We start from the raw sequence: 14,049 nt of genomic DNA, 5'->3' as shown, positions 1-14,049 counted from the left end.
GGAAGGGAGTTTACGGTGCCTATGGCCACCACGGAGGGTTGCTTGGTGGCTAGTACTAACAGGGGTTGTAGGGCCATTTACGCATCTGGTGGTGCCACCAGCGTGATACTTAGAGATGCGATGACTAGGGCACCGGTTGTGAGATTCAGCTCCGCGAAACGTGTTGCAGAGTTGAAATTCTATCTAGAAAATCCTGTCAATTTTGAGACTTTGGAGGTCATTTTCAACAAATTCGTTCATTTTTTAACTTCTCTATTCGATTTTGGATTGTTCCTTTATCTTTAAACTTTCTACTTACAAATTTTAGATGTCATTTTGTATTAATATGTTCGTCTCTGTTTGCTTTCCTTCTATTCTTTATCCTGTTTTCCAGTGAAAGAGGGAAAACCTTTATTGAGAAATGTTCAACCTTTTCTCTCTAATTTGTTGATTTGGTCTTGTTTTCATTACATTTAGAAATATAATACACAATGGTTGGCTTTGATTTCTTCTTGTATGTTGGGTCTTACATGCCCATTTGGTTCGAGTTCATTTGGAAATTAGGGTTCTGAGTTCGCATGAGATGGTTGAGGCGAAGGTGTCCGGTGAGTCCAGCAATGGTAAGATCGGGGTTTTGTTTCTTCTTTTCTCATTTCCATCCTCTTTTATATAAGATTTGCAAAATCAAAGGGGTAGCTCAGTTTGGTGAGACCGTGAGAGCAAGGCAGTCTAAGAGGAGAGGGGAGAGAGGACTGAGGAGTCACGCATGGATGTGGATTAGATGCAGAGATGGTTTGCTGATTACACTGCATCCTTGTTTCGTGAGGTATTTCTGGATGTTCAATTCACTCAGCTTCAGCAACTGCAAGACTAAAGCAACCCCGATGTCGTTGTCGAAGTTGTCTCTCTCTTCTTTGAAGATTCTGAGAGGCTTCTCAACGATTTGGGCAGAGCTCGTGATCAACAGATTGTAGATTTCAAGAAGGTGGATGCCTATGTTCACCAGCTGAAGGGTAGCAGCTCCAGCATAGGTGCACAGAGGGTTAAAAATGCCTGCATTGCGTTTCGCAACTTTTGTGAGATGCAGAACACAAAAGGGTGTCTCAGATGTCTGCAGCAGGTGAAACAGGAGTACTTCCTTGTGAAGAACAAGCTTGAATCTCTATTCAGGCTGGAGCAACATATCCTGGCTGCTGGTGGGTCAATTCCAATGATGGAATAAGTAGTAGTGTGAGGTTAATAGTTGTCCACTTAAGCAAAGAACAAGAGAGTAAAGAAAAAAAGGAATGAGTGTGAGAGTTTATATGCACAGGTGGTCGCTGCCGGAGCAAGAGGTGTTCGCCAGAGAATGAAGTCGTCACGGAACAAGGAGGTGTTCGCCGGAGAAGGAAGCCGACGATGTTCTTGTTCCTCCGATTTACTGCAAGTGATGAAGTGATGGAGAGGAAGTGAAGAGGAAGGGTTTGGACGAAGGGTAGTTTGGTTATATAAAATTCGTTACAATAGCACAATATCACTACTAACCCCCTCCATTACGGGTCTGTACCGGTGGGGGTCATTTTGTCATTAGCATGCAACAGGGGATGGTAACAGTTGTTTGAAAATTTTTGAGGGAGTAACAGTAGATATGAAAGATTTAGGGATGATAATTATAAAAAAACCCAAAAAAGAATTAAGGGCTTCATTAAAAGGTTTATCGGCTCGGATAAAATCCTCTCCAATTCCTTAAATGATGCTAAATTCCACCGTGTTGAGATCGATTGACCCAGTTTTCTTTTATCTTTCTTCTCAACACAGTTGAATTTAACATCTTCCACATGTCTAGTTCTCAATTTCAAACTAAACCACACTGCACTTATAAGAAATTGTTGAGGATTTTTTTTTTCCGGTTGGCTGAGTGAGCTTTCCATACAAGTAACATTGGTTCTTCATCATCACACGCGTTCACAGTTGGGACTTGATTCCATCCTCTACCTGGAAGCATATTTGGAGCTGCTCAACCTACCCGAAGATCAAGTCTTTTCTCTGGAAGGATTGGCCACAGGAGAGAATCTACTCAGGAGGAACTTTCAAGTCGATCCAGCATACAGCAGATGCGGCGCCACTATAGAGACTATGGATCACGTCTTGTTCGATTGCCAGTACGCCAGAGCACTCTGGGTTTGGCTGCGATCTTTCTTTCATTTGTTCCTCCATCGCGTGATACAGCTAGCCTTCCACAATTCTTACAGGGATGGAGGACGATGACATTTCCATCTAAGAAGAATCGTCAAGACGCCCTTTCCTAGGCAGCTTTTGTTATGTGGTCCCTTTGGCTCTCCAGAAATGACCTGACGTTCAACAAGAATATACGCTCTCCCATGGAGACTATTTGCAAAGCTCAGCAGGCTTTTTATGAATTCTCTGCCTCGACTATGGGGGTTCCATCGTCAGCGCACAGTGCGAGTATTCCTTCCAGCATCAATTGGTATCCCCCGGCGATGGGTAGTTTCAGGGTAAATTGTGATGCCTCCTGTCTCCCTGATAATGCCAATGGGGGTATTGAAAACACAAGAGTAGTCATCCGTGATGGTAACGGCAAGCCTTTAGCAGCTTTCTCCAGCCTCGAGCAATTTGATGACATATTTGTAGGAGAAGGTATTGCTATCCGGGCCGGTCTCTTTAAAAGTTTCAATAGGGGCTGTGCAACCATAAAGTCGAATCTAATAGTCTGGAACTGTGATCAACGCCATCAATGACCCCACAAGTCTCTTTTCTATAGCAGCAAGCGGCGTTGTGGGTAATATTAGACTCCTCCTTTCCCAGACTCCAAATGTCACAGTTGTTTGGATTTCTAGAGAAGCGAATTCAGTCGATGACTCTCTAGCAAAGACAACCCTATCTATCTATGGCAAGTAGGATAGTTTTTGGCATTTGTCCACTCTCTGGTTCCTTGAGTTATGTAATCAAGATGTCTTGTGCTCCATTTTCCCCCACATTTTCAATAAATATTTCACTTATCAAAAAAAAAAAAAAACCATTTGAGTTTTGGTCTTCATAAAAAAAAAAAGAAAGTATTTGATCTTTCAATTGGGGCCCACTAATAAGAATATGCCAATCCTACGACGGAATCGTTCTACCATAGGTCTACTCTTAACATAATAGAGAAGAAGGGACAGAATTCACGTTAGTGGGGGTTGAAAGCAAGAGGGTTGAAAAGGGTAAGCTATATATATAGAATTATAGACTATAGACTGCGTAAACGTTCCCCAATCACATCTTTATTACTTCTTACCGACACCGTGTGGGCCCAATCATCATTTCGGGCAGGTTAACACAAATGGGCCCCACCCAACTTCACAAGACAGGCAAAATGGCTCACGTTTCCACCCTTGAGAGTCTTGAGACCCTGACTCATCCTCCTCAACCTAAAGCAGAAGCAGTGGGGGCCACACACACACAACTAAGCATCATTGATTGCACGGTTCAGATCGTCCCATCTATCTTGATTTTTTTTAGTAGGGTGGAAGAAAGTTGTGGGGGCAGGCGGCGGGTTAATGGTCCATGCCCAACAAAGGGCCCACCCATTTAGATGAGTTGGTGCCTCTGCCTTTGCTGCTCCTGGTGGTAGTGGTGGACCTACTGGTGGTGGTGCCATGGTGGTAATAGTGGTAGTGGTGGGTGTGGGGTCCACCCACCACACCATGTTTTGATAAGCATCGCCTTCCTTCTGTGACAATACCCCCCCCACCCCATTCCCTAGTAAAATAACGGCCTTCTTCGTCCAAACAATTTTCCCCCCTTCTTTTTAAAATCTATTTTATTTTTTTGTAAATTTCATGTGGCAGCGAGCATTACTTGACTTTGCTGATCAAGACTCAAGAGTATCACATTCATATCGCTGACCCACACTCACACCACACACGTGGCCCACCAAACTCGACATGATCCAGACTATGTACCCGATGGGGGCCCATTAAAGGATGGGCCACCTACAAAAGTGTAACATTATGAAACGGAGACCCAGCTGTGGACACTCTCTACCACTACTATTGCCATTTGCCACTCGTCAAGCCCAGCTTCCAACACCAACCCTCATCGTTCACCGTTGATCTGCTATTGATCGTAGGGTGTCAAGATGAGATTGGGTACTGGTGGTGGATCAGCTACCCAAACCCTCCTCTCCTTTTCTTCCTCCCATTCATTGCCTCAAAGGAAACCCGTGCAAAACGGATCGTTACGCCGTTATGGTCAATCACGCCTTATCTGGGACCCAACCGAATAACTTTTAAGTGTTGCGATATGCTGCCACGTAGCCCAATATTTTCTTGGTCACCGTCGATGAGGACCATGCCTGCTAGTACGACGATATGAACGAAGATGAAGTCAAGTCAAATCAAATAAAAAGATGCTGAACGCACGGCTACGATCTCTTGTTTCGTTTTCCAATTTTTATTTTTCTCGTTCATTTTCCTATGGTCCAAGCAAGGAGGTGGGCCACCGAGAAAGCAGCGGATCGGTTGGTGATAAAGATTGGGACCCACACACCGCAGTTTGTTATGGGTAAGCATCAACTCCAAACACCAAACTGAAAAGATTGAAAAGTTGAGATGGAGAGAAATTGAAAACAGAAATTTAAACTTAGATATTACATCGATGATGATGGTACACAATTACAATATTAGTCAGACCAAATTCCAAAGAGAAGAGAGAAATTCCTATTAAGCTAATTAAAATTTACTTAAAGAAGTAAGAAGCCACCAAGAAAGAAGAGGAAAAAATATATTCCTAAGATGTAGGAAGGAAAAAGAGAATAAATATTAGCAAGTGTTTGTATAGAGAGAAAAGAGGAGGGACCCATGGAATCTGGTGCAAACAATCTATATTTATCATTATCATCTCTGGTTCAATAACGGATATTCGCTCCGGCCACGTCTTACACTCCACGTGTCGGGTGTAGAACAAAACGGTCCCCACAGAAACAGCTAAGCAGAGACACGTGTCAGCATAGCCAGTCAAGCCTTTCCTCTCATCTCGATCGAACCACCCAAAGTAAAAATACCACCAAAAAGGTATGGGGACCACCACGCGCCCCCACCTCGAGAGCGTAGACAGACGGTTGCGGGCCCACCAATCCCTTTGGGGCCCGCGCTTAACCATCACATGACAGACAGATGGTGGCCCACAATGAAACCATTCAGCACGGTCCACGGAGCACCTTACCTTGCCCTTGTTTGACCCACACCACCGGAGACTGTGGGACCCACACCCTTCCTAACAGAGTAACAGACCCTCCCCCATAAACTAAGCCTACTCCACACGTGCGTCACTCTAAACACGTGCTGGGCCCACCACCTTCCATCCACACCCCCGTTCTCCTCCTTCGATGGGAAAATAATACAATCACCTCCTCCCTCCTCTCCCTCTGGTTCTTCTTTCAGGGGAAAGCCAAAAACAAGAAAAAGAACTACAGAGAAATTTAATCTGGAGAAGCGATGGAAAAGAAAATAGAAAAATCTAATGTTAAACAACCTTTAAATGACCAAACCCAGATGACAAAAGAAAAAGAAGAGGTTTGTTGGAACTTGTAAGCTCTAATTTCTTCCACTAATTCATGACCGTTTTCCAACTCTTATTGCTTAGAAGAAGAGGTTTGTTGAGTTGCAGGACGGTTCATGAACTGGAGTTCTTGTTTATCGTAGATTTCCAAAGAGAAGTCTCTAAGCATCTGAGTAGTTGTGGTAGAACTTGAACTTGGAGCCATGGTAGAACTCTTAGCCGCTTTTGCTCCTGTTGACGTTACTGCAGCTGCTGCAGTACCGGTGTTGTTAGGGACCGGAGCAGTTTGTACCTCCACCGGAGTTGTAGAGGTTAAATTAATCCCCGGTTGCATAGCAGATATGAAAGAAGAAATAGGTCTGGCAGAGATGTTAATGAGTGGCGTTGCAGGAGGAAACGTCCATAGTTGAGGCTGGTTTGAAGGTCCAGCAATGGCAGTAGAAGGAGGTATCATCCAAAACGTACCCGCAGCGACAGCGTTGGAAGGGATAACTCTCCCGCCACTACTAACTGCCCACATAGGAACGAGACCTTGTGGTGCTGCAGCCACTGCTGTCGCTCCAATGGGAGCGAGACCCGAAGATATGGAAACTCCATCGCTGACATCATAGTACTCACTGGTGGCCGCCCGCTTTCTTTTCTTCTTCGTCGTTTCGCCGTCTGGATTAGAGGAAGAGGTTGGGATCTTAAGTGTGCCTCCTACGGACATAGCTATAGCTGGAATAGTTCCTGTCCCTGTAGCAGCGATGATGGCTGGCTCCGCGTGCTCAAGGAGCCACCGGATGGTTTCACCGTCGGATTTATGACCCAGTTCCCTGGTTAGCTGAAAGATTCTGGCCGCGCAGGTGGCCGGCATCCGGATCCTTCGTCCTCGACCTTCGACCTTCGTGTGCCGGTCTTTGGTGGAAGCTCTTCTTCCTGGAGTCACTGATCTCCTAATCTGCATAGGCATGGGCATCTGCATCGCCATCGGTACTACGCCAATGGGCGGGTGTTGTCTCCCCTCCAACTCTGGCTCTGTGTCCGTTGGCTCTTCTTTTAAAGACACTAGCGGCGCCACCAACGAGGGTGGTGGTTGTTGCATTGGAGACGCAGTAGATGCCGGTGGCACAACCTCCTCTGGTGGATCAGAAGCTGGAACTCCACCGTTGTCATCGTCTTCCTCTCCGTTATTATCATCAATTGCTTCTTCACCACCTCCACCGCTCATTCTAAGATCAACAGTACCCCTCTCGTCTTCTTCTTCCGCCTCCTGTTTCTGAATCGACGCCATTTCCATTCACCCCAAGCCGAACCAACCCAACACAAGATAAACAGAACCCACAAACGGAAAAAGAAATTTATCCTCACCAAACCGAGGTTTTCCTCTGAGATTTTTTTGTTGCAAGGTAGGAGAGAAAAATATAAATGGGATGAAAGAAAAAAATTTTGGGTTCCTGTGACGTTGAGGAGATACCAAAGAAAGAAAAAGATTGTTAACGATAACGTGCTTCAATCAATCAATCTACAAGAAGAAGGTCTTCTTCAAAAGGAGCTCTCGCTCTCTTCTTCTTGTTAATCCTCTTGTCTTCTTCACTAACACGGAGGAGATACAGAAAGATTGAACTTTTATCCATAGAATTTTGCCCCTTACAATAATAATTAATAATTAATAATTAATAATAATAATAATAATAATAAAAGAGGGAAAAGGGTGAAGAGAACGAACCCTAAGAAAACAAGGTTTGAAGTGTTTTATTTATGGGCCCTTCTCCAAGTTCCAGCTCCAACCTAGAACAGACGTTACCTCCCCCCACCCACTTTTCGTTACCATACCCGTTCGCACTCGACTCTCTCTACATTTATATACACCACTAACTAAGATCTTTGATTAATAGAATCTACGGTCATCAGCGAATCACTTAACCACAGACCCCACTATATAAGGACACGTGGTGGGTCCCACAATTTGGGAATTGCCTGTCCAATTGGGTCAAAGATGGCGATGGCTCTAAAACTCTCAAAAGGGCAGGGGAGGTGGGGGGGAAGGAAATGGTTTCAACACGCATGTGGTAGGATACTTCATGTCCATTTTAACTATTGCCATGTGTGTAGAGATGATGTAATTATTTTAATAGTTAGATAATGAAATCATAATTTTGGATTAGGGCTGATAGTGTAGCCTTCACGGGTATTAATATGGATAAGATTTTTTTATTTTAATTGATGGGATGATAATTTTATATGCTTTTATGTTTTGGCATAGAATCCATGCTAGTGAGTAAATTTTTTTAATTTCTTTTAGATTTATAATATATAAAATTAGAGCCTAATTCAATCAAACACCTTCCTTATATAGGCATACATCCTCATATGCACATATGATGTCAAAGTTCAGAACGAACTGATCGATCGATCAAACCAAATGGTTAAGTTTGTACTGTGAATTAAACCTTTATCGGTTTGGTTTTGGATTGGGGTTCTATGAAATTGATATAAACCAAAATCAAATCAGATCGTCAAATGCACTGATCGAAAATCAAAATATGGATCAATCCCGTCAAAAAATTGAGATCAGACTGGTAGTAACCCAATAAGAAACCAAATACCCCAAACTCAATAGTAGCTCAACTACAAATCGATAAGAAACTAGGCTGAAAACTAAAACTTCTTTAATGGTTTCGTTTCAACTTGGCCTAGTAATACACCGAATTAATCGAATTAGAAACTTCTTTAACGATTTTGGTTTTGAGTTGGACCAATAACAAATCGAATCGATCGATTTACATCCTATCATTTCATGCACCTATCCTGCATTCTGACCGTTACTGTGCGTTCCCCATATCCCCAGTTTTAAAAATAGAGTTTTGCCATATGGTAAACTCTGATAATATGTGAGGAGCAAGGGGCCGGGGGTTTCAAGGAAGGACCGCAAGATTTGCTTCACTTCTCATGCTTCGGTGGCCTGAGAAATTTGGAAGCTGAAGAATGTCCGTTGCTTCAGGTTTTCGGTTCCATCCTTCAAGCCGTGGATTGCCTCAGTCAATAGGGAAGTCGAGGATGTTCTGTCGGCCTCCTTACAAGCTCCGCAGTCGGTAGTTTTTGGGAGTTCAGTGGTGATTCCCCCCTCCCCTCCTGCGGGAACCTACTCCTTCTTCGTTGATATGGCTACTGGTTCTAGCCCCAAGGCCCTTGACATTGACTGCATCGTTTTTTATCCAAGTGGTGAGTTGTGCTTGATTGCGTCTGAGCATTTTGCCTTGGCACCGGCGATGATTGGTGGGGCATTGGCAATTTGATTGGCGCTCTCAGTAGCTAGGAAGTTGGGAGTGCTCTCCATTTTGGTTTCGTCGGATTGTCTTTTCCTTATTAAATGCATATCCCCCTCCCCCCTTCCTTCTTCCCCTAACTTCTCTTGTATTATTCAGGATATTTGTATCCTGGAAGCTTCTTTTTTTTTCTGTGATTTTGTTCATGTCAGTAGGGACGCATATGACTTGGCTCATAATATTGCTAAATGGGCCCTCTCTAGCTCGCTGAGCTGCTTTTGGGAACCCCTTTTTTTTTGGGGACCTCATGGACATTGTAACTCCTATCTTGTTTCGGCCTAATAAATAGTTTTTTGCACAAAAAAAATAAAACAATAACGGAATCACAAAATTTGGGTTTCATCTGATTTGCTACATGACATATCTTAATTCCCTTTGGGACTTAAAATGGGTGGGCCGTATTGAAACATGGGAGTGTGTTGGTTTAGGGATTGGGACTTTAGCGGTGCTAGCCGGTCCAAGGAACCAATTTACAAAGGCCGGTCCCTGGTGCCAAATTAAGACACGTGTTCCATATATAGAGAAATAGGACCCACCACTTGATAAGTACTCTTGACTACAAAGATATATGTTTAGATTTTCCTAACTGTTCAATTAAACATATTTCCACATTGAATGTTATCTAGGCATGCTGACTTATGCCATATGCGGCCCACTTATTGGTGGAAACTGAGTCCGGAGACCCTTTCGTTGATGAGAAGCGAGGTTACGGATTGGTAGCGCTACCGTATTAAGAAGAAGAAACTACACCAAAGGCTTATCTCCATGGCCGCCATTTAGAGATTGCAGGAAGTCAACTCCCGTACGGGCTACCATGTTAGTAATTCTGTGCTACGAAAAAGTCAATTAAGTAAAAAGAGTCAAATCTCATTTAATAAAACACAAAAACCAAAAGCCAGCGTTGAAGCAATTTTTCCACTTTTTCAGTTAACAAAGGAACAGAAACTACAATGGGGTAGTGGTAATACTACACAAGTTTAATATGTAGTTGGTGTGAAGAGTGGTACTACACCAAAGGCTTATATCCATGGCCGCCATCCGGAGATGGCAGAAAGTCAACTCCCGTATGGGCTACCATGTTAGTAATTTTGAGCTACAAAAAAGTCAATTAAGTAAGAAAGTCAAATCCCATTTAAAAAAAGAAAAAAAAAAAACCAAAAATCAGCGTTGAAGCAATTGTTCCCCTTTTTGAATTCAAAGAAACAGAAACTACAATGGGGTACTGGTCATTCTACACAAGTTTATTATGTAGTTGGTGTGAAGAGTGGTTTACATGGATCTAAGAAGTGGTATGGGATTAGTCGATCAGTATTAGTATCGATCTTTGTCGATATCAATTCTAGTCGATTTCGTATCAATGTATAACACGGAGTAGATTGTCTGATGTAAAAGCCATTGAATCATAAGGATTTTTTTTCCCCTTTCAAGCACCAAAGAAGAAAGAACACATGGATTTTTAGGAGTTTGGATACTTTCCCCTACTATCATTCTCCAAGTAACTTGTCTTTCAGACATGTGTCCTACATATGGTAAAAAACTTGCTCCAATCTTTTTTTCTTTGTTTTTTGAGATAAACAGAAAATTTTCTATCATGGTGGTTAGGAGAAATTTTTTTTTTTTTTTTTTTTGAGATGAAAATGGTGGTTAGGAGATTATAGCATTGAAAGATATGTGGAGAATAATTTCTCTTTATGTGCATGCAAGCTAGAATCTACTTTTAGATTAAAAAAAACAAATTATTATAGTTACAAAGATTTGTTATTTTTTCAAATGTCAAAGATTCTTTTTTTTATTTTTTATTTTTATTTTAATGAGAATCAAAGACTCTGTTTTGTCATTTGGACATATCATATATCCATTCTGACTGTGGGATAGAGAGGACAAGTCTAAATTATCTGTGTGTCAAATTTCATAGTCTAATTGAATCAAATATCCTTTCTTTTTGTATTCGTTCACATCTTATATATTTCCATGCATATGCATCAGTACTCTAAACATTATTGTGCGCTCTCCTAACTCTGAGTGGAAACAGTTGGTTTAGTTTATAAAACGTAAAAGTAGATGACTCTGATTTATCTTGTGACTTTTATGTACATAACCTCCCATTGTTGCTATAATCACACACACATACACACACCAAAAAACCAAAAATCCATGTATGAAATAATATTTTTGGAATATTACAAACATATATGAGATAATTTTTTTCAGGGGACTACATTACATATGTAATGGCTCTACGAGTTAGTTTCCATGTAAAAGAAATGGAAAAAGAAAATTTTAATTTTTTACAAAATAGGATTTTTCATTATTCGTTTTACTGTTAAAAAAACATTGAAATGTATGGATATACATAAAGATCCATGCCAACACATTGAAGGTATATAGTTGATTTTTTTTTTATTTTTTATGAAAGTGTAATCACACAAACCACACATCAATCCCACAAGGTTAATCGACTTTTAAGACCGTGGAATGACGGATATACACAACACACATCACACTCACGCACCCGATGTAGGACTAAACCCACACACTCTTTCTTCTTCTTTTTTGATGGTATATGATTGAATTTCAGTATTATATATAATAAGTGGTCTATTTATAGTATCCATTATCTATCCAGCCATTGGAATGGTCACATCATTTTTTTCCTTATGGCAAACTTTTATGTATCATCAAGGAAAGCTTATATCCATGGGTAGGTCTGTAAACGGATTGGATTCGGTTTGGATACAGATTGGATTCGGCTTGGATACGGATCGGATATTTTTTGGTTGAATTCGGATACCTCTAAACGGATTCGGATCGATTCGGATGCGAATCGAATTCGGATTTTCGACCATCCGTTTACACCTCTACCTTGTGTAACCTGAACCTTCCTCCCCCTAGTGGATACAATTCACTCTCAATCCATAGTTTTAGATCATGATTCTCTTTTCCTCATATTCTAGAACCTGTTGAATCTTCAAAAACCCTCAAGATCATTATTTATTTAATTTTTTATAATTAAGTATTCGGATTCGGATTTTTATCGGAGTATTCGGATTTTTTTCCGGATATCTCTAAACGAATTCGGATGCTCCGAAACGGATACGGATGTGGATCGAATTCGGATTTTCAGTTATCCATTTACAACCCTATCCATGGGGTCACAAAGTCGCATTTTTTGAAATAATAAGTACAAAGGAATATTTTACCAAAAATAACTCAATATCCATTAAAACAATAATATTTATTTTTAATTAGATAAAATTATATAAAATCAAATAAATTTAAATAAAAATGTTACTTCACAACCCCATGAATACATGCTTCTCTAGACGGTCCATAAAAATTTTCCACATGGCAAAACGAGGCGAACTTCTGTCCATTGGATAGAAAGTGGATGGTCTAGAGAGGCCACTCACCAAGTTTCAGACTCAAATGTAATCAAATACTCCTTTGTGTATAACCATGCATACACATGTGTGTCCATGCATGTCTATGGCAGTCTAACCATTACTGTGCAATTTCCATGGTAGCTTTTTAACGCTCCATTTTGCCATTTGGAGAACTCTATTTCAATTGAAATTTGCCATATGAGCAAGGGATTTAGTGGGTCTACCTATTCATAAAATTTGATCACAACTATGCACTCTCCCATAGTAGATTTTTAAGGCTTTGTTTTGCCACACAAAAAACTCTGGATAGAGATTAAACTTGACATCTAGAACTTGTTGACATTTAAAATGGGCGTGTAGGAACCAGACTCCAAAATTTATAAATTTAATTCTTATTTCAAATGAATTGTTAAAATATAAAGACCGTCCAATAATAATAATAATATTCCCTAATAATAATAATTGTTCTCTTGATAGTCCACCTAGTTGTTCCACATGGTAGAATGATGTGGCAATGGAAACCAATTGATGGATAAGGTATGCTCTGAATTAGTCAATTGTTGAATTTCATAGCCAAAATCAATCTCATACCTTCCCCCATCTAAAAACGTGCATCCTTGTATTGGTAGTTATTGACGAACTCATTCCTACATTCCATATTCCATTTTTTGGTGCATACTATGCACCCTCTTGGTAGTTGAAGTGCATTTTTTTTTTTTTTTTTTGGTAAAAAAAAATCCTTATTTTATCATTTTACCAACTCTAATTGGCTTGAAAATTGACATGTAAACAGATAATCTTGAGGTCAAACCATCCATAAAATTTGGATCTCATCCAACATATGATAGACTTTTAGGCTAACCTAATAAACATCTCTAGATGGACTAAACAAATAACCTTTGCTCGAGTACATTTGCAAACACAAAAAAGAGGTTAGACTATAACATTGGCTAACGAAATGCGGCTATTCTATTTTTTTTATTTCTATAAATAAAAAAAATTCCAAAAGAAGAGGCTTAGAATTGGAATCAGGGAACTTAAGAGCAAATCAACTCCCTTATTATTATAACATAATAATTTTTTAATTTTAATTCCCGATGTTTCATTTTGATAATAATAAATTAAAATAAAAATTTCAATGGATATTCTTTTTAATAATAATCAATGATAGAGTGAAGTATATGAGATTAAATTTAAAAAAAAAAACTTTTCTATAAGGTGTTTGATCAGAATTAAACCAAAAAAAAAAAATTAAAAAAAAGTTTGATGCTTTTATTTTACTTCCATGCCAATTCTTAGGCAACAAACTCTAACATATTTAAATATGGTGTTCTCATTACACTTAGATGTAGGGTAATTTACACCTGACAGTTATCCCATGGGTCATTGGAAAAGGAGTTGAATTTTCTTTTTTTATTTTTTAATTATTAAAAAAATAATAAACATAAAATATGTAAAATAAAAGTACTAAAAACTATAACATAAAAAAAAATAATCAACATTCCTCTTTCCCAATACCAACCCAACCAAACAAAAAAAAAAAAAAAAAAAAAAAAAATCCTCTTATCACATTCAACCTAAACAATATGAATGCAAACTCATAAGTTGGTGTATATATGGGTCAATACGAAATGTTTACAGGTGTATTCATTTAAATACTCGAATACCATATCAAATATTGCATTTCCTATTAAACATAAAAAGCACAGCAAAATACAAATTCATGCCTAGCATAATCGTATGGTACCATTTTACAAAATTTTAAATGCATAAACCAAACCCCTCACAAACTGTATACTTTTCAAAGATAAAACTTTATAATTTATATGATACAATGCAAA

General features: G+C 39.8%; 1 protein-coding gene and 1 pseudogene across 1 annotated transcript; one reads left to right on the top strand and one right to left on the bottom strand.

The window, feature by feature from the left end:
* The first annotated feature begins 742 nt into the window (after nucleotides 1-742).
* On the top strand, nucleotides 743-1,256 carry LOC122670788 (annotated as a pseudogene).
* A 4,287-nt stretch (nucleotides 1,257-5,543) lies between these two features.
* LOC122649048 (transcription factor TCP9-like) lies at nucleotides 5,544-6,887 on the bottom strand. The gene has a single exon (XM_043842405.1). The coding sequence runs from the start codon at nucleotides 6,794-6,796 to the stop codon at nucleotides 5,591-5,593; it is 1,206 nt and encodes a 401-aa protein (XP_043698340.1). The 5' UTR covers nucleotides 6,797-6,887; the 3' UTR covers nucleotides 5,544-5,590.
* Between the last annotated feature and the right edge of the window lie 7,162 nt (nucleotides 6,888-14,049).

The sequence above is a fragment of the Telopea speciosissima genome, chromosome 1, assembly GCF_018873765.1.
Source record: "Telopea speciosissima isolate NSW1024214 ecotype Mountain lineage chromosome 1, Tspe_v1, whole genome shotgun sequence".
Classification (NCBI taxonomy): domain Eukaryota; kingdom Viridiplantae; phylum Streptophyta; class Magnoliopsida; order Proteales; family Proteaceae; genus Telopea; species Telopea speciosissima.
The sequence above is the reverse complement of the archived record's forward strand: the minus strand, read 5'-3'. Positions and strand labels throughout refer to the sequence as shown.

What these genes read in the sequence shown, in the direction of transcription:
- LOC122649048 (XM_043842405.1), bottom strand. Translation starts at nt 6,796, where the DNA reads ATGGAAATGGCGTCGATTCAGAAACAGGAGGCGGAAGAAGAAGACGAG.